The 18,599-nt window shown below is 48.9% G+C and overlaps 3 protein-coding genes across 6 annotated transcripts in view; 2 read left to right on the top strand and 1 right to left on the bottom strand.

The window, feature by feature from the left end:
- The window catches only part of LOC143002343 (peripheral plasma membrane protein CASK-like), a 30,691-nt gene extending 22,871 nt beyond the window's left edge, over nt 1-7,820 (top strand). For 2 of the 4 annotated variants that reach the window (XM_076152395.1, XM_076152394.1), the window contains 17 exons: nt 215-336; nt 524-601; nt 763-843; nt 938-1,126; nt 1,213-1,291; nt 1,738-1,823; nt 2,016-2,084; nt 2,160-2,228; nt 2,446-2,481; nt 3,031-3,072; nt 3,527-3,723; nt 3,847-3,962; nt 5,305-5,385; nt 5,505-5,585; nt 5,689-5,891; nt 5,981-6,064; nt 6,794-7,820. In XM_076152395.1, the coding sequence (XP_076008510.1) occupies nt 215-336; nt 524-601; nt 763-843; nt 938-1,126; nt 1,213-1,291; nt 1,738-1,823; nt 2,016-2,084; nt 2,160-2,228; nt 2,446-2,481; nt 3,031-3,072; nt 3,527-3,723; nt 3,847-3,962; nt 5,305-5,385; nt 5,505-5,585; nt 5,689-5,891; nt 5,981-6,064; nt 6,794-6,970 (1,790 nt within the window). In that variant the 3' untranslated portion in view covers nt 6,971-7,820. The remainder of the gene's footprint in view (nt 1-214; nt 337-523; nt 602-762; nt 844-937; nt 1,127-1,212; nt 1,292-1,737; nt 1,824-2,015; nt 2,085-2,159; nt 2,229-2,445; nt 2,482-3,030; nt 3,073-3,526; nt 3,724-3,846; nt 3,963-5,304; nt 5,386-5,504; nt 5,586-5,688; nt 5,892-5,980; nt 6,065-6,793) is intronic. The other 2 variants (XM_076152397.1, XM_076152396.1) reach the window with 1 other exon arrangement.
- Nucleotides 7,821-11,412: 3,592 nt separating this feature from the next.
- On the top strand, nt 11,413-13,138 carry LOC143002420 (nuclear receptor subfamily 0 group B member 1-like). The gene is made up of 2 exons (XM_076152508.1): nt 11,413-11,956; nt 12,430-13,138. Exons 1-2 carry the CDS (start codon nt 11,413-11,415, stop codon nt 12,669-12,671), a joined length of 786 nt encoding a protein of 261 aa, XP_076008623.1. The 3' UTR covers nt 12,672-13,138.
- Nucleotides 13,139-17,388: 4,250 nt separating this feature from the next.
- The window catches only part of LOC143002323 (interleukin-1 receptor accessory protein-like 1), a 168,200-nt gene continuing 166,989 nt past the window's right edge, over nt 17,389-18,599 (bottom strand). The window contains exon 11 of the mRNA XM_076152359.1: nt 17,389-18,420. Coding sequence (XP_076008474.1) covers nt 17,693-18,420 — 728 coding nt within the window. The 3' untranslated portion in view covers nt 17,389-17,692. The remainder of the gene's footprint in view (nt 18,421-18,599) is intronic.

The raw sequence follows: 18,599 nt of genomic DNA, 5'->3' as shown, positions 1-18,599 counted from the left end.
TTTTTGGTACTTTTTATGCCCGTTTGTGGAATGTGCGTAACCTTAAGTGTCTGTGTTTTGTTTTGTTTGTTTGTTTGTGTCGTGTTTACGTTTTGTGCCACTGTGAATGTTTGCAGCGACTGCTTGGTGTTTATGTGTTATATGTGTTTGTGTACACTGGTGTCATCTGTGCTGTGTGTGTAACGTGTGTATGTGTGTGTGTGTGTGTGTCCAGGGGCAGTTTCCCAGGTGCTGGACAGTCTAGAGGAGATTCATGCCTTGACAGACTGCAGTGAGAAGGACATGGACTTCCTCCATAGTGTCTTCCAGGACCAGCACCTCCACACACTGCTAGACGTGAGTAGACTTCTTCCTCTGTAATATTGAATACGACCACTAGGTGTCATAATGACTCAGGAATACAAATACTGCAGGACTGAAGTTTCCAAGTGTAATCTGTAACAAAAATTGCAAACACACACTTTACTTTTAGCTCAATCTCACATTCGTACTGGGCTCTAATTTTGTGTGTTGTTGTTTTCAGCTTTATGACAAAATCAACACTAGGTCGTCCCCCCAAATCAGAAATCCTCCAAGTGATGGAGTGCAGAGAGCCAAAGAGGTGAGGACACGAAGTCACCAACAGCCTGGCAACAGCCTGGCAACAGCCTAGCAACAGCCTGGCAACAGTCTGGAAATCGATGACCGACAGTCACCAATTGTCTGCTATTGTTCCTGACCTTCTCGTGTCCCCTTGCTCCCTTTCTCTCCTTTATCCTTTAGGTACTGGAGACCATTTCATGTTACCCAGAGAACATGGAGGCCAAGGAGCTCAGGAGGATCCTCACACAGCCGCACTTCATGGTAGGATATTACACAAACACACAGGAACACACACTTTCAGAGAGTGTGTGCCTGCTAAGGCTCATCCCTGTGTGTGTGTGTCCCTGCACCCCAGGCTCTGCTGCAGACCCACGACGTGGTGGCCCACGAGGTCTACAGTGACGAGGCCCTGAGGGTGACCCCTCCCCCCACCTCACCGTACCTGAACGGAGACTCCCCAGACAGCACCAACGGAGACATGGACCTGGAGAACGTCACTCGGGTTCGCCTGGTCCAGTTTCAGAAGAACACCGACGAGCCCATGGTGGGTAGAAACACTGAAACAAACTGAAATACACCAAACGCTTAGCGCCATTGTTTGCCCTCTGACCCTTCACCTGTCTGTTCTAGGGCATCACTCTGAAGATGAACGAACTCAACCACTGCATTGTGGCTCGCATCATGCACGGTGGAATGATCCATCGGCAAGGTAAACACTTCAAACGCCTCTAAATGTTCTGAACGCCGGCTTGTTGATGCAGCATGAAGGTCAATGTCTCACACTGAGGGAAGAGTTTGTGGAGGCTGTAGGTGTTTATGATGTCATTCAGGAGGGAACAGTTTCAATGAAGTTTGTAATCATTCTTACCTCTATAATGACGCTATATGTTACTCTGGAGCTGTGTCTCATTTCACGGTGACGCATCAGTGCAAGGACACAGCCTTTGTGCCTCATCTCATCAAGCGGGACTTTGTGTGCGGCTTTTGTTTGTTCCTCCCAATCACAGACGCTCTTAAATCCACCTGCAAAAGGAAGTCGCATTGCTATTAAACTTATGGTTTATTGTATTACAGAAGAAATAAATATGTGAGTCGCCAAAAAAAAAGGTTCTCACGCTCAACATCCTGTTCATTTCCTTCCTCTTCTGTCTGCAGGGACTCTGCACGTAGGAGATGAGATTCGAGAAATTAATGGCATCAGTGTCGCCAATCAGACGGTAGAACAGCTTCAGAAGATGCTGGTAAGTCCAAGCAGATAAAGAAGAGCTTCACACTGGGACGATGTTCTCCAATTCAGTGACTTGTAATCTAGTATTTGATGAATTGTAAGTCTCACTGAAGTGGACATACAAACACGTGATGTCTCTGTGGGCCAACAGATCTTTGACCTGATGCACGTTTGGTATCTTGTCTTCTTTTCTTGTCCCGTGTAGAGGGAGATGAGGGGAAGCATCACCTTTAAGATCGTCCCCAGTTACCGGTCCCAGTCCATGTCCTGTGAGGTAAGGATACTCGCTCACTGTGCGGCTGCGAGTGCTCGAGGGACCAAAAGACTCACTCTGGGTTTTCTGTTGCAGAAAGAGTCGCCGGATTTGTCCCGACAGTCCCCAGCAAACGGCCACGCCAGCGTCACCAGCTCTATCCTGGTACGTGACCGCGTCTACGTCTCACAGACACACTCAGAATGATACATGAGACAGAAAGTACTCCCGTTACTTCAGTCTGGATGTTGTTCGTTCCTCTCCCGTGAGCATAGAAATGATGTAACAACAAACGTGAGAGTAAACGTATGTCACACTGCCTTATTTACGTTGTTGAAAAGACAAACGAGTGGCTAACTGAAGCTTCTCTCCTCCCATGTAGGATCTGCCCTCGACCATACAGCCTAAAGGTCGTCAGGTGAGATTTCTCCGCTCCTCCGTTCATCTTTACATTCCCCCTGAAAACACCTGGGAAACACTCCAGACCAGAGAAGAGAAAGATTGAAACATGAAATCTGATTATCCTCTGAAACGCAGCGTAAACATTTGTTACCCTTTAGTTTGTTGATAGTTCGTGGAATGAAGATAAACCATGAATCTGTCCTGGTCTCAGCTTCCTCAATGTCCTTAACACAACTCCCATCTGTTAATACTAGTCATTGTTCTCTACTGCATGGTGTGTGTGTGTGTGTGTGAGTGTGTGTGTGTGTGTGTGTGTGTGTGTCTGTGAGGGTCTGTGAGGGTCTGTGTGTGTGTGTCATGCTCCTACTAAGCTTACACACCCGTGCATATATATAAACGTATACAGTGTGTATATATATGCAGTAGTGAGAGTGTGATGTCTTGTCTGTATTGTCCCTAACTGTGTGTCCCTCATCTCACACTCTCTTACGTTGAAGTTCCCTCACTCACGTTTTTCTACTGCATGATATATGTGTAAGTGTGTGTGATGCTCTCAACCCCATAGATCTCCAGATCTGCTATCATCAAGGACAAATTGTCCATCAAGGTAAGTTGTCTCCTCGAGTGGACACCTCTGTAGACGTAGACCCCAGCTGCTCCCCACCCCATCACTAAGTCCGGCTCCTCATAGTAGTGGTGTCTTAGTCCCCATGCTAGCTGATAGCCTCCATATGTTGGTCTGGAATGGACATGAAAGGGAAGGAGAGATGTGAATGGGCGTTTTCAGACTGGACACCCTGCAGGCAGCGGAGCGGTGCTTTGTTCAGTGGCTTTCGTCTTGGTTTGACTTCATGTTTACGTCTCTGTCCTCCTGCCTCGCTTCAGCTTAACTCCACTATTTTGCAACTCTGCAGCAACTCTCCTCTCATGTGGGCTCCTGGGCCAATCACATATCTCCCCCCGTGTGTTCTCCCTCTGCTGACAAACGTCTCTCCACCGTGTCAGCGACTCAGAGGCCTTCTCCTCTTTTCTCACCGTGTTGCCCCGCCCCCCTCCCGCAGATTTACGTCCGCGCTCAGTTCGAGTACGACCCGACAAAGGACGACCTCATCCCCTGCAAGGAGGCGGGCATTCGCTTCAGGGTTGGCGACATCATTCAAATCATCTCCAAGGACGACCACAACTGGTGGCAGGGGAAGCTGGAGAACACCAAGAACGGCACGGCGGGACTCATCCCCTCCCCCGAGCTGCAGGAGTGGTGAGGAACAACACAGAGGAACTTTGACAGTGTGACAGAGTGGACAGTGGCCTTATAATACCTGCTTCTGCTTCTTCTTCTTCTTACTCTTCTTCCTCTTCTTCTTCTTCCTCTTCTGTGCAGGCGCGTGGCGTGCATCGCCATGGAGAAGACCAAGCAGGAGCAGCAGGCCAGCTGTACCTGGTTTGGGAAGAAGAAGAAGCAGTACAAAGACAAGTACCTGGCCAAGCACAACGCAGGTAAGAGCCAAGTCACCTCCTCACCGGCCGCTCTGCAGGTGGAATCAGTCCCAGTGTGTGTGTGTGTGTGTGTGTGCGCCAGTGTGAGCAGGTGTGTGAGTGCGCAGCGTGTACTTCCTGTTCCTGCTTATATGCGTGTGTGTGCTTCTGTCTTACAGGATTCTCTTGATTGGGGTAAAATAAATAGACAGCCTAATCTTTCCTGTATTGACTGATCTTGGTATTTACTGTATCGCCAAAGTGATGATGTCACTACACGCTGCCTAAATGTTTATCCCAGTTGAAATAAGATATTGTAAAATGTAGACATCACAGTAAAAATCAAGATCTTTGTATCGTCTCCTAATCCTGCAAACGTAAACAAAGATAACTGAGGGTTTGAATCAAATGGAGTTCTGCTTCAATCACAGTGTAATGAAGTTTAACCTGCATGTTGTCGCAAAGTGACTAACGAGCTTCTGATGCCGACGAGTTTACGGTGTTCTTCTGTGTCGGATGTGTGTTGTTGTTCTTGTTTTGATTAACCCTTCCCCTCCTGCCCTCTGTCCATGTCCCATGCTGTCTCTAACCCACTGACTTGGCTGCATGTAAGTAACTGCTGTGATTCTCCCTCCTCTTCCTCCCCTTCCTCCTCCTCCTCCTCCTACTCCTTGACCTTTGTATTGTTATGAGCTGGGGTTGTTAGCCAGCTTAGTATTGTTTAGCTCATATTAAGCAGGTCTTAAAGGCGTCTGGAGGCCTCTGACCTCGTAGGAACCAGCAGCTTTAGGTCATTACGCTGCTGTTGAATAATTCAGCTGTAAATATTAAAACACCCGCATGATTTCGTATTCTGTGTTTGGATTCAGGCCCGGGGGGATTTCTGTGTTAATCTGGTAGCGTCGGTGTCTTTGTGTCGCCTCCCATTCTCCAATCAGGGTCCAATGTGTTCCTACACTAATTCAGCCAGACTTCGTTCATATGCCATGAAATTTGCCTCATCCATCACGTTAGGCACATGAGTCCATTCCATACATCTAGACTAGCCAGCTGACATGTGCCCCCCGCCCCCCCAACCCCAGCGGCCCTCGTACTCCAACAAGAAGAACACCTACAAGGTAACCTACAGAGTGTACCCAGTTTCAAGTGACGTTATCACTCTGAACCGACAACCACCCGAGACGTTCACACATTTCAGTGGACCGGTCTTCCCTCTTGTTGGAGTACAGACGGTGGCACACACACTCAGCGTATCATCACACATGCAGACGCTCCCAAAGTTCACCTCATTCCCCTGAAGTCGCCTCATCTGTAACCTTCGTCCTTCTGTACTGACGTGTGCGTTTCTGCCGTGTCCTCTCAGTCTTTGACCAACTAGACCTGGTGACGTACGAGGAGGTGGTCAGGATTCCCTCATTCAAGAGGAAAACCTTGGTGTTGTTGGGTAAGTAAACGTGAGATGTAGGGCGGTGGCTTTATGTGACGGATGTAAAGGTTTATAGTCCTCCTGTGAGCCGTCGTGACGCTCTAATGCTCTAACTGTCTCCGTCTCCTTTCACTCAGGCGCACACGGCGTCGGCAGGAGGCACATCAAGAACACGCTCATCACCAAGCATCCTGACCGCTTCGCCTACCCGATCCCTCGTGAGGACACACACACACACGCTATAATACAAGCACCTGACTCCATCTGCTTCCAAGGCGCATACGTAACTGCTGCTCTTCGTCCTCCCCTTCCTCCGCTCAGACACGACTCGGCCCCCCAAGAAGGACGAGGAGAACGGGAAGAACTACTACTTTGTCTCCCACGACCAGATGATGCAGGACATCAGCAACAACGACTACCTGGAGTACGGCAGCCACGAGGACGCCATGTACGGCACCCGGCTGGAGACCATCAGGCAGATCCACGGCCAGGGGATGATCTCCATCCTGGACGTGGAGCCGCAGGTGAAGCTCCTGGGGTTCCCCTGCTGCTTAGACGTGATGTCATCAGTTTGAGACGAGTACCAATCCCATCTTTCTTTCCTTCTCACCAGGCGCTAAAGATCCTCAGGACGGCCGAGTTCGCTCCTTACGTCATCTTCATCGCTGCTCCCAACATAACCCCAGGGATGACTGAGGTACACACACACACACACACACACACACACACACACTCACACCTTGTCCTCTCGGCTGCACTAACTCTCTCACGTTGCCTCTCTGAGTGTTTTTCTTCCTGCATGTTGCCTGTTTGTAAGCTTGTGTGTGTGTTTTCTTGGGAATGCCTGCTTTTCTGTTTGCGCTCAAGGTTCCTAAGTGGTGCAGGAAGTTGCCTGTAAGTACTCATGAAGCTGCACTACAGTTAGAAACTCAGGTCTTTGTTTTGCCGGTGGGGCTGCAGTAGTCTGATAGAATAGAATATCTTCGTCTCCTCCTCATCTGCTCTCTCTGTGTGTGATCTGATGTCTCCTCTGTCTGTCATCTTGTTTCCTTCAGCCTGTGGCCTTTTTTAAAGTCTGTCCGTCAAAACCCATGTTTATCGTACAAAACATGCCAGGGAACAAAACATCCACACTCTTATCATCTGACTGACTTTGGACCTTTAGTGTGACAGAAGACCAGCAGAGCTCTGATCCATACAAAGACGCACCTTTACATGCTATACATTGGCTCACAATATAGGAAGTTTAAGGCACAACATAGGGTTAAATGCTGACCTAACAAAGGGCTACATACCAATAATAGAAACAATGAAATAAATGTGTGCTAAAAGATTGAAAGTAAGCAGATGAAGAAGGCAGAAGTGTGTGTGCAGACTTTAGGACGTCTTTACATTAAACTCCGCCTCTGGTCTCCGCCCCCTACAGGACGACTCCCTGGAGCGCCTGCAGAAGGAGTCCGAGATGCTACAGGGGACCTACGCCCACTACTTCGACCAGACGGTCATCAACAACGAGATCGACGACACCATCCGCCTGCTGGAGGAGGCGGTGGACCTGGTGTCCACCACCTCCCAGTGGGTCCCCGTCTCCTGGGTGTACTAACGCCACGCTCGGCTCCTCCGCCCCCCTGAACAATCCGCCTCCGATCCGCTAAAACTTTGGCGAAACCCGCCGCGGCCGCCCGCACGGCCTCGACTCACGTCTCGTCTGTAGATAAACTGTTGTAGAAGAAGAGAGGAGAGGAAGAAAGGATTCACTACAGAGACTTTGTCCTCCGCTTGCCCCTTTTTCTCAGCAGCCTCAAAGGCGTATTGTTGTGTGTGTACTGTATATATATACATATATATATATATAAATCATAAAAAACACTAAATGAATATGGTTCTGTCCTGATGTAGTGGGAGGGCGCGGAGTGGAGCGGCAGTGTGATCAATATTTTGTACTTCTTTTTTTGTAACTGATGGACGGGCGGTAACGATGGAAAGGCAATAGCGAGCATGTGTGTGTCACTCTGTCCTCCTCTCTGAGCTCCTCAGTCCCAACGGCCACTGTGACAAACACGCCGAACTCTGAAGCACATAGGAAGCTGCTACAGCGGCCACGCGTAACAAACGCCCCCCCGCCCCTCCCCCCCTCCTGCCCCCCCACAGCCAAAATGCAATTTTGAGCAAAGTGAAAAGCACAGGAACCCAACCCTTTATTTTTTTTCGACGTCTTCGGCCCTTTGTGCCTGCCAGTCTGTTGAAGGAGCACACTGCACCCCTCCCCCACTCCCCCTCCTCCCTCTCTCCCCCCACCTGTGTTGCTGTAGCCTGCTTCCTCCTTACCCCCCCCCCCCCCCCCCCCCCCCCTCCCCCAGCTGGTCTTTGTTTACATCTCAATTTGCACAAAATGGACAATTTAAAAAAAAAAGAGACATGATCTTCCATCTCGTCCCCCCCCCCCCCTCCTCCCCCCCGTCACACGTGCGCTCTGATCAGGAAGCGGAGCGGCGATCCAGAGCTCCGGGCGGCTGGAATGATCTGAACGTCACTGAGCTTCTGCTTTGAAAGAATTCATCGATCGTGAAGTGGAGGAACATTCCAGCACCAGACGGTCCTGCTCTGATCCGGTGCACGTGTGTGTGGAAGGAGCTCCTGGTTGTTTTCAGTCACTTCCCTCCTTATATACAATGTGTAGGTGAAGCAGAGGACCTGGGGTGACGACAAAAGCACCGACCTCCACCACCGCCGCACGAGGCTCTCCAGAAAACAAGAAAATGAAGCAGAAGAAGAAGAAGAAGCTGCCTCAGGGGAGAAGTTGACCACCTATGCACACCCCTGGTTGCTCCCGGGCAGGTCGCCACGACGGCCTAGCTCTTCTACTCTTCACAATCAAAAACAGGAAACGCCGAGCCTCTGCAGAAGAAGAATGAAACGGTGGCGTGGAAGGAGGAAGTAGGAAAAACCCAAAACTTAGAGCCACCGGAAACTTATTAACTGTTGTCTTTAAAAATATACGGAGTGTTTTTGTTTGGAGGGAGAGAAAACGACTCCGAACTTTGTGTGTAAACGTGTCAATGGTGCATACGTCATACGAGTGAATTACCAAGAGCCAGTGTATATTAACCCTTAAAAGAAGCTCAGTATGTGACATAACCTCTTGGCGCTTCACCACGAGCGGCACGACGACTCCGCACACCGGCGGCCAAACAAAACGAAAAAGGCACAAACGATGGATTTTTTTTAAAACGCCGCACGGTGTGTGTTTGTTTGTGTGTGTGTGTGTGTGTGCGCTGGTGCCCCTTCAGGTGAAGCGTCGTCATTTCCAGTCCTGTGTAAATTTCCTCTGCAAACGACAAACGCAGCTCTTCTGTACGAAATGTTGTTCTTTTGTTTTCTCATTTTTAAGAAAATATATTTCCTTTTATGTGTTGAAAGTAAAACGCCTCGTCTCGCCTCTTGAATTGTGATGCACGTGTGTGTGTGTCTGTGTGTGTTTGAGTGTAATGTTGACGTTGCACAATACAAAGACTTTATGGCCAATTTGAGCCCAAATGAGTGAAATAACGTCTCTACATTTACTAAGAAGCCACAGAGGAGATCAGGAGCTCAGCGACAGTGTTCAGCTTCAGCCTCACAGAAGCATTCACTCATTTAATATGTATTTATTAACGATACATCCACAGCGGTGATCTTGTCTGATTCTGAGCTTGAATGCCGTCAGAATGACCTAAAATCTCTCCCGAAAAGTTACACTTTACCAATATCACCTGAGCCTGTGAGGAGACTGTGCTGCCTTGCTGTCACATGTGTAGTGGCGTCTTTAAAGCGTGCAGCAGCTGCATCATCAGTCTGTAAGTAAATACCTCAGAAAAATGAAGAATTGCGGCAAAGTTGAATTGGATTTGCATTAGATCCAACAACGTCTAAATCGCAGTTAACATTGTTTCCATATCAAACCACATTTCTAGACACAGTGCACGTAGACTCTTGTTAATTAGAGAAGCTCCCTTACTCCCTCCTATGTAAATCTATATCCAACGCCCAGGGACACAGAAGAAAATCACTCTTTACTATAAATAATGCAAAGTTATGCTCTTCACTGCGGCCCTAATTCCACATTCTAAACCAACGATATCCTAATATGAAAAACAATAAAGCTAAATTGCTCCCAGCCTCTCGCATATAACTCAGGAAAAACAAACAAACAGATTTTCTTGCTCACATTGATTTCTCCTTCTCAAGGAGACTCCGGCGGTGGGTCGTTAAAAAAGGATTGACAACTCTCGCCGGGCTCGGCTTCAGGATTTGCTGAAAGAATCCGAGGTCTGAACCCGAACAAGGCCAATAAGTGTTTATGCAACAAATTATTAATGCCGTACCCATATTTACGCAAACTGACCGACCGGGTGAACTCAAGACTCATAGACTGTCTTGAGGATGTTTGTCAGAGCCGGAACTGGAAGACTGTTGGACCTTGGTGGAGGTTTGAGAACTTGGAACTGGAAAGATTGGAGGCCATCATCATCATACCTCTGAATTTTGCTATAAAACATGTAAAGAAAGAGATAAAACATGTTTCCCACACAACAGGGATGAGCTTAGTCCACTCACCGCCTCCCTCCTGTCCAAGGTCGATCCTCTCAGTCGGTGAGACGGAGTGTCTGACGGGCGGCCGATGCTTTAGCTCAGCGTACGGACAGAACGTTCGATGGAACAGCACCACTTCACACAGAGGGAGTAGTTTGCTGCCTCCTGTCTTTTACACTTTTTAGAGTTTGCAGAAATGTTAGACTGTGATGCAATCATGAGTCATTGCCCCCGCATTGACTTCTTCAGTAAAACACCTGAACCAAGACAAAGAGCCACACTTGTTTTACATATTTGTGGGTCCAAATATCAAAATGTAAAGGATCTGTACAAACAGGAACAAAAGAAAACACAACAAAAAAGGGGACTTCGCGGTTCCCTGAGATAAAAACCATTGATTTAGTTCCTAACCGTTTTCACTTATTGCAAATAATCTCTTCATAAATATCAGGGCGTCAATCCAACAACACTATTTGACAAAATGAAGTTTTCTGTCGCTGAAAGCAAAACACAAACTGAGACTTCCTGTAGGAGCCGCTCGCTCCAGGCGCCTCATGAACCCCTCACCCAGCCTGTTATGAAATGAAGCACTTGATGAAGACCCTGAAGAGGCGAAGAGGCCTCAGCAGTGAAAGGCATTTCTCCACCAAGTCCTCCAGACGTATGTCTAGTATTCGTCCCACTCTTGTCCCTGAGTGATCAGTGGTACAGTTTGTTTCTATAGAAACAAGAGATGTCAGGCCTTGTCTGAATTTACATTTACATTAAGTCACAAGCAAAGATGTCATCCAGGGAGTGAAGAGAAGCTCAGTGTGCATCAAGCTTTTTGTACATTTCTATCGTTTTCACTCAGCAAAAAAGTGTTCAGCGATGCCGTGTGTCTTTTCTGTTACATGTCTCTCACCTGACCATACACATAGAGACAGCAGTATGAATGGTTGTCTCTATGGGATAACAACACTGTTGAAAGTTATTCTGCTAACACACACACACACACACACACACACACACACACACGAAATTTGATTTGAAAACAAAACTTTTTACAAATTTGTACTGTGATAAAACGGATCAAAAGAGAAATTTGCAATTCAGCATCAAGTCTCCAACCAGGTGAGACCGGATCTGGTTGATTACTCCTTCAAAATAAAGGGGCAATATTGTACGTATTTATATGTACAGATAAATATCAATAAATCTAAATCTTCATCAAATCTTAAAAAATATATACAAATGGGTTGGAATCACGGTCAAGGAATCAGTTGTGAAAGTGTAAATATTATGCAGAAGCTTTGCGCTCTTTCTCTGTACTTTCATGTTTACATTCTTGTTTTACATTGAAAATACAAACAGGAAGTAGTATTTCTGATGTAAGCTAACTTGACAGCGGCGCGTTATATGAGCGCTCGGTATAAAGCGGCCCTTGTACGGCAGAGGAGAGCGAGAGAGAGAGAGAGAGAGAGGCGCCCCAGCATGGCGTGCTGTGACCGGTGTGAGGGCGCGGAGGAGCGCGGCCGCGGCAGCATTTTGTACCGGATCCTGAATGACAGCGCGCCATGTCCGCGCGGAGTCTCGGAGGCGGCAGCCGCGCAGCGCCTCTGCTCCTGCGCGTCCGACACGCAGCTGGTTGCCACTCGAGCCCCGCGGTTAGTTTTCAAAGCGGCGTCCGAGGTGCTGCTGAAAACTTTCCGCTTCGTGAAGAACGTGCCGTGCTTCCGCGGGCTGCCGGCAGAGGACCAGCGGCGGCTGGTGCGCGGCAGCTGGGCGCCGCTGCTGCTCCTGGGCTTGGCGCAGGACTCCGTGGACTTGGACACGGTGGAGACGCGCAGACCGAGCCTGTTGCACCGGATTCTAACGCGCAGCAAGGAGCGGCAGCAGCAGCGCGCGGACGAGCAAGACCCCGGGGTGCCGCTGGGTGACGCGCAGGGGATCCGGACGCTGCTGGGGACCTGCCGGAAGCTCAGCATCAGCGTCAGGGAGCACGCGCTGCTCAAGGGAGTCATCCTGTTTGACCCGGGTGAGCGCACGCGTGCGAACACACACACACACACACACACACACACACACACACACACACACACACACACACACACACACACACACACACACACACACACACCTGGAAACATCTGGTGACTTTATGCCTGTATGATTATGATGTATATGCTCACTGTCACACTGCAATAACTTCTGGAAACCACAGCAGGTCGCTCCCCCTTTGTCTCTCTCTCTCTCTCTCTCTCTCTCTCTCTCTCTCCTGTGTTGACAGTGATGGAGGTCGTGACCCTGTGTGGAGGTTTGTAGAAGTGAAGCATCAAACAGTTCACAAGAGGAGCACCTGCTCAGTTTTTTGCTTCAGTCAGTGAAGCAAAAAAAGTCACAAACTTTTACCCCCCCCCCATACTCTCTCTCTCTCTCTTTCTGTCTCTCTCTCTCTCTCTCTCCATCTCCCCCCCCTCCCCCCCCCCCCCCCCTCCTTTTCTCCCACAGAGGTAACAGAGTTGCAGTGTCGTGAATACGTCATGGCGCTCCACAGGGAGGCTCAGCTCGCGCTCTGCGCGCACGTGCGGACTGCTCACCGCGGCTGCGCGCACCGCCTGGGCCAGCTGCGTGCGGCGGTGCACGCGCTGCGCTGCGTGAACGCGGACGCGGTGGGACGACTTCTGTTCAGACCCGTGACGGGCACGCGCAGCGCGGACGAACTGGTGCTCACTTTGTTCTACCAGAGATAGAAACCAAGAGAGAGGATCCACTGTTTACTGCTGAGAGAACTTTATGTAAATACTCACTCTGTGTGGATAAAAACAACACGACTATAGGTTCATAAAATAATGTTAAGATGTTTTAATTCTTTTTATTTCTTTTAATTTAATAGTGTTTTAAGTGTTGTAGATTAATTGGAATAGTTTTTGTACTTGTCATTTCCACCAGAGGGCAGCAGAGAGAAGAGCAGGTGGGCGGGGCCAACACTCTGAGGATATAGATTATATATAGATAAAGACTCATGGAAGTGTAGAGTTTCATCTGCATTGTTTTAATAACATTTTAATGGTTACAAAGATGAACAAGTAATGTGTGTGGGTGTGTTTACTGCTGTGATTCAATCAGCGTCAAATATCAAATGTTTCAACTTTTAAGTATTTCAAATGTGACTCCACACACACGTACCACATAAAGAGTCTATAATCACAAGAAAGCCTGACACACACACACACACACACACACACACATCTCAACTCAGGTCAAGTGACGTCGGCTGAGACGTGTGTGTTGTTAATAAGTGTGTTAAATGGTCTCTGTCACACTCCTATAGGTCACCTTAGCTTCAGGACAGAATATTCGGACACATTCTCCCATTAAAGAATGAACACCTCAGACACACTAACGGCTAAAATTGGGCTCTCTCTCCCAGCATGCATTGCAATGGACGAAACCAGAAGTGCAGTAAAAAGCACGACCAGCAGATGACAGCGTTTCACTTTAAATCACTGACGCTCTTTCTCTCTACAGATCTATTATGTTCCAATAACAACACTAAAATTAAGGTCATGAGTCACGTCTGCTTATTGATTAAACTGTAATAACTTTATTATTCTATCCTCATCATGTGTTTGATTAATACTTTGTTTAGTTGGGAGGAGAAATAGTGACAATGTTTCAATAAACTGTGTTAAAGCACAAATGTACAGTTTTGTGTTAGAATCTCCATCTCCTCGTCTCAAACACACACAGCTGCACACACACAGCTCTGTTTGTTTCAATCTGATGACAGATTGATACTTGTGATAAGTCGACTGCATCCACAGCGGATCAATATCAGCGGCGACCTCACTGTGGGAGTCGACCCCATGGTGCCATCATAAAACCATTAGAGATGCAGCCGCCACAACAGGAAGTGACAGCCAATTGAGAGGCCTGGACAGTGCAGAGGTGATCAGTGACCCATGGACACACACACACACACACACACACACACACACGGACACAAGAATTTATGTCGTGTTGAACTGTGCAGAGGTCAGAAAGACTCCAAAACTGGGTTAAGAGCCTTCCTCCAAATGCCTCCACTCTCTCTCACACACACACACACACCTCTCCACACACAGACAATTGCCCTGTTTCCTGGAGTGGAAGACGCGGTGTCACAGAGGGCGCAGAGCACCGAGCGCTGAGTAACAAGGCCCTGCGGGACACGCCGGGGCACGGGAAACCTGCCAGAGTGAGTAATTCTGTTCACCACTCTGTCTGTGTGTGTGTGTGTGTGTGTAGTCAGGGTACTATGTTGCAGAATGGCAAGACACAAAACATCTGTGTATGAATGTGTGTGTGTGTGTGTGTTGCAGTCTCTTTCTCTCCTCGGCACTTTTCCCGTCACAAGCTTCTGTTCAGGGAGCTTATTATGCCGTGACACCATAATGAAGTGAAAATGATTTCATTTGGAGAGAAAGTGCAGAAGCTTGTGCGAACACACACACACATACAGACACACACACACACACAGCCACCATATGGCGACATGGCAGCTCAGACACAAACATCTGGCAGCTTTGTATGTTCACACACACTCAGATGATTAGAGTGGAGCTTCATGTGTGGTGTTGCTTTAGTGTTGTAACCATGACAACATGAAGACGTGACACTTTGACTCTGAGGCCTGACAGTGTCCTCACCTCTTGATCTGTCTGCTGTCGTCTCGTCTCGTCTCTGGGCCGCACCTGGACCCTCCTGCTGCTTCAGACTCTGAGAGCGATCCATCGTTGTTTCAAGGTTTTAGAGACGGCAGAGTTACGGCAGAGCGACCGCCCTGGCCCTCGCCCAGGAGAGAGGAACCAGAGCAGCGTCAGCACTCTGCACCGCCGCTCCATAAACAAAGCAAACCAATGCACACACACACACACGCACGTACACACACACACAGAGAAAACAACATTACCATAAATGTGTTTTTATTAATAATAACAGTATCTCTTTTAATGAACATTGCAGATACATAATAGAAAATAAATCAGAAACAGGAGAGACGTCGTCTCAAGAGTCGTGAAAGTGCCTGGAATAATTCTGTGCTATATATTGTCATTGTTATTCATCATCATCATCATCATCATCATCATCATCATCGTCAATATCAAAGCCATCATCGCCACAAATGTTCACTTCATCATGAAACTAAAACCTGTTTGTCACCGCGCTCCAGTGAGGCAAACGCTTGCACCTACGCGCTCCCACTTCCTGTCTGAATCTCCTGGATTCTACGTGTCGACCTCCAGTCTCAGTCTGGGTGTTTGTACCTGGAGAAGCCTTGGTAAGAATGAGCGTCGGTTTCATGAATATGGCTCGATTGTCTTCATCTTCGTCACGTTATTGTCTTGATTTCTATTTACACAATGCCACATCGCAGAGCACAGCAGACCCTCTGCATCAGCAGCAGCAGGAACGGGAACAACCACAACGTTTGGACGGGGTGAAGGTCTGATGGAAGAGACCCAGGCGGAACAAAAATCAAAGGAAATCGTCGAAAGGAAAATAAAATCCTTCCTGTGATGCTTTGAGTTGCAGAGTATAAAGTTCACTAAAAAGAAGATGAGGGGGGAAAGTAACAGGACGTGGAGTCGTTTATTGTTTACGAGTTCATCACTTTGCATATTTGATGGCACTAAATGAAACACGCAGTCTCTACGTTATGAGTATTTAGTGTGAGGTTAGATTCTGGAAGGAAACCGTATGGCACAGACGCACGAGGAGTCACGGCCACGCTGAGCCCCTCGCTTTGTTTCCTTTAGACTTTTATAAAATCGCCAACCAAGATGTGAGAAGAAGAGCTCGCTGTCACTTCCTTTGGTATGACATTGGCTTGAAGCCGCGCCTCTTTCCTACGGATCGATACCCTGCAGGGCTTTAAGATACGTTCCCTTGATTAGAGAGGATTCCACCTAAAACGTCCACGATAGTTACCGGGCAAGAGTAGATTAGACGGCGCAGGCGTTCAGCGCGAACCTGCGTCCCTCACGGCGTCCGGGAGGCTGGCAGAGGGCGACAGTGACTCCTGCTGGTCAGTTAGGACGCCTGCATGGAGGAGCGGCGGCGAGCAAGAGCCGCCTGCATGAACCTCAGGGGAACGCGGGCCAGAAAAGTCCCTCAACCACTTCAACCCCATACGTTCCAATTTGTTACAAAAAGTGGGAAAACTTCCAGATAAACAATTAAATATATATATTATTGATTACGCCCTTTACATGTTATGATTTGTTAACAAAGGTTATCGATATCATCTCACGGTTAAGCTGTTACGGTTTGTTATTTAGCGTTTATGTTCTTTTTTCTTACAGCCAAGTGCTCGTGACAAACCTGTGAAAGCCCTGTGTGTGTGTGTGTGTGTGTGTGTGTGTGTGTGTCGCCCGGGAGAGGGACGCGGACCTTGGTGAATAAATAATAGAGACAGAGAGAGAGAGAGAGAGAGAGAGAGAGAGATAGGGGGAGAGAGAGAAAGGGAGTGAGAGAGAGAGACAGAGCGAGAGAGAGAGAAAGAAAGAGAGAGAGAGACAGAGAGAGAACGCTGGACCGCTTGGACACCGCGAGTGGACGCCTCCGCACAGACGCTGGATGCCATGGCTTTCCTCTCCTTCACGCGCGCTGACATCATATTAGATATTAGGCCCCGCCCTCCAAATCAAAAGTCAGAGGGAGGGACGGGAAAGAGACGCGGACGGAGACGCGGACGCGCCTTTGGCCTCCGGCGACGTGAGGGTTAGAGACGTTTGGTGGGCGACTCGTTCATCTGAACCAGCGATGCAGCTCCAACACACGACATCGCTCTGCATGGTTTGCTCCGCCCCCTTTCTGTGGGAGAGTCTATAGGTTATAACTTCTCTTAAGCAAATATCCCTCCGTTACAAAAATAGACCTTTATCATAAAATAATACACATAATTATTTTCAGGTGATATAATCTGTTAAGGTAAATAGCAAGGCTGTTTTTTTTCTTTAAGTAAATGTTTTCACAGAGGAACAGAGAGATGTGAAGCCTAGCACCAAATCTTCGTATCCCGGGGAAACGCAGACAGGATCCACCCTGCGCGTCGCTTTGCTTTTGCGCTCTTCTCTGGACTTCCACGTTTTGCATATTCTCTGCCCAAGTCCGTCTCCGGATCCAAATTCCGGTCCCGGTATTCTCGAGCGTCCTCTGCCTCTCTCCCCCCCCTGAAGGCCGCCGCTTTTGTTTCCTCCTCGACAAACGGAAAGCTCCGACGAAGCACACCAGCCAACAAATCAAGATAAAGGTGAGGACGGGCCGAGCCGCCGCCTCCGAGGCGCCGCGTCACTTTGTACAAACAAAAACTAAAAGAGTCCCGACCGATGATCAAACACAGGAAACCCAAACACCGATGCTACAAAGAATTAGAAAACATATGTACAGGACCCTGTATTCCATGAGTTTCTGGGTAAATGATCGCAGGTGTTGGCTTGTGTGATGTCAGAGTTTGTACAGGCATACAAAAGAGTTCCTCTTCTTCTTCTTTTTTTTTGCCATTTCCACTTGGATCAAAGCTCTTATTGGAAAGTATTCCCCCACCACGTCTTCGTCCCACGATGCGACGCTTCTCCCTCCCTCCGTCGTCTCCGTTGTATCCTGGTGCAAATTCAACAGCAGCAAGTAGCTTAGTACCGGTCGGCTCCGGCGCCGTGAGGGTCCGAGTGCCAGTGGCAAGTCCTCCCTGTGACGGACGTCCACAGATCCACGCCCGGCGCCGACTCTGTCACCAGATGACGCTGGATATGCTGGTCTCCCTGGGCAGCAGCGGCAGCATGGCGTTGTTGCCGTGGGCCTCCTCTAGGCTCTGCTGCCGCGGCGACTTGGCCTGCGGTCGCTGGCCGTTGATGAGCGTCATGGGGATGTTGCAGTAGGTGTGCTGGTTGCCTAGCGAGGAGAGAGGTGGGAGGGTGCCGCCGGGGGGCAGGTCGTAGTCGTAGCTACGGTAATAATGTTTCTGCCTCATCTGGGTGTGGCACGTGTTGTGGAAGGACGAGCGCAGGTCCGGGTGCGTCGTCGCCATGGCGGTGGAGGTGGCCGCCGCCATGGAGATGGCGGAGACGGTCTGGAGCTCGCCGAAGGGACCCTGCTCGCTGACGTCCAGCACCTGCTCGTGGGAGATGCTGAGGGGCTCCGTGTGCTTGAAGGGCATCTCGTACAGCAGCTGCTTCCAGAACTTGGAGGTGAGCTTGTTGCTGGACGGCCCGCGCCACTTGATGACCGTCAGCATCTTGATGGTGTGTTTGAGCGCCTCCACCTCCTGGTAGTTCATGATGCCGCGCAGCTCAGCGCACTCGATCAGGATGACCTTGATCTCGCCCGTCACCAGCATGTTGCGCAGCCTCGTCTCCAGCTCAAAGATGCTCCACCCCCGGCGGACCACGTAGCTGGGCGTCATAACGATGATGAGGCGCTTGCTCTGGTCCACGCAGCGCGCCACGTCCTCGATGTAAGCTGGACGGACAGACAGACACAGAGATCAACCAGAAGAGCTGATGGAGGAGGGGATAGTCCAAAATCCAAGGGAGGGGGGGAGGAAGGGTTTGAGATGGAAAATGGAAATTCTTGGAACGATATGGATTTAAAAATGATGGAATCTCTCAAATATAGTTTAAATATCTGAACGCTGGTTT

Source organism: Genypterus blacodes, unplaced genomic scaffold, assembly GCF_046128005.1.
Source record: "Genypterus blacodes isolate CSIRO-AG114 ecotype Tasmania unplaced genomic scaffold, CSIRO-AGI_Gbla_v1 ptg000056l_1, whole genome shotgun sequence".
Lineage (NCBI taxonomy): Eukaryota > Metazoa > Chordata > Actinopteri > Ophidiiformes > Ophidiidae > Genypterus > Genypterus blacodes.
This window is presented reverse-complemented; position numbering and strand designations above follow the sequence as displayed.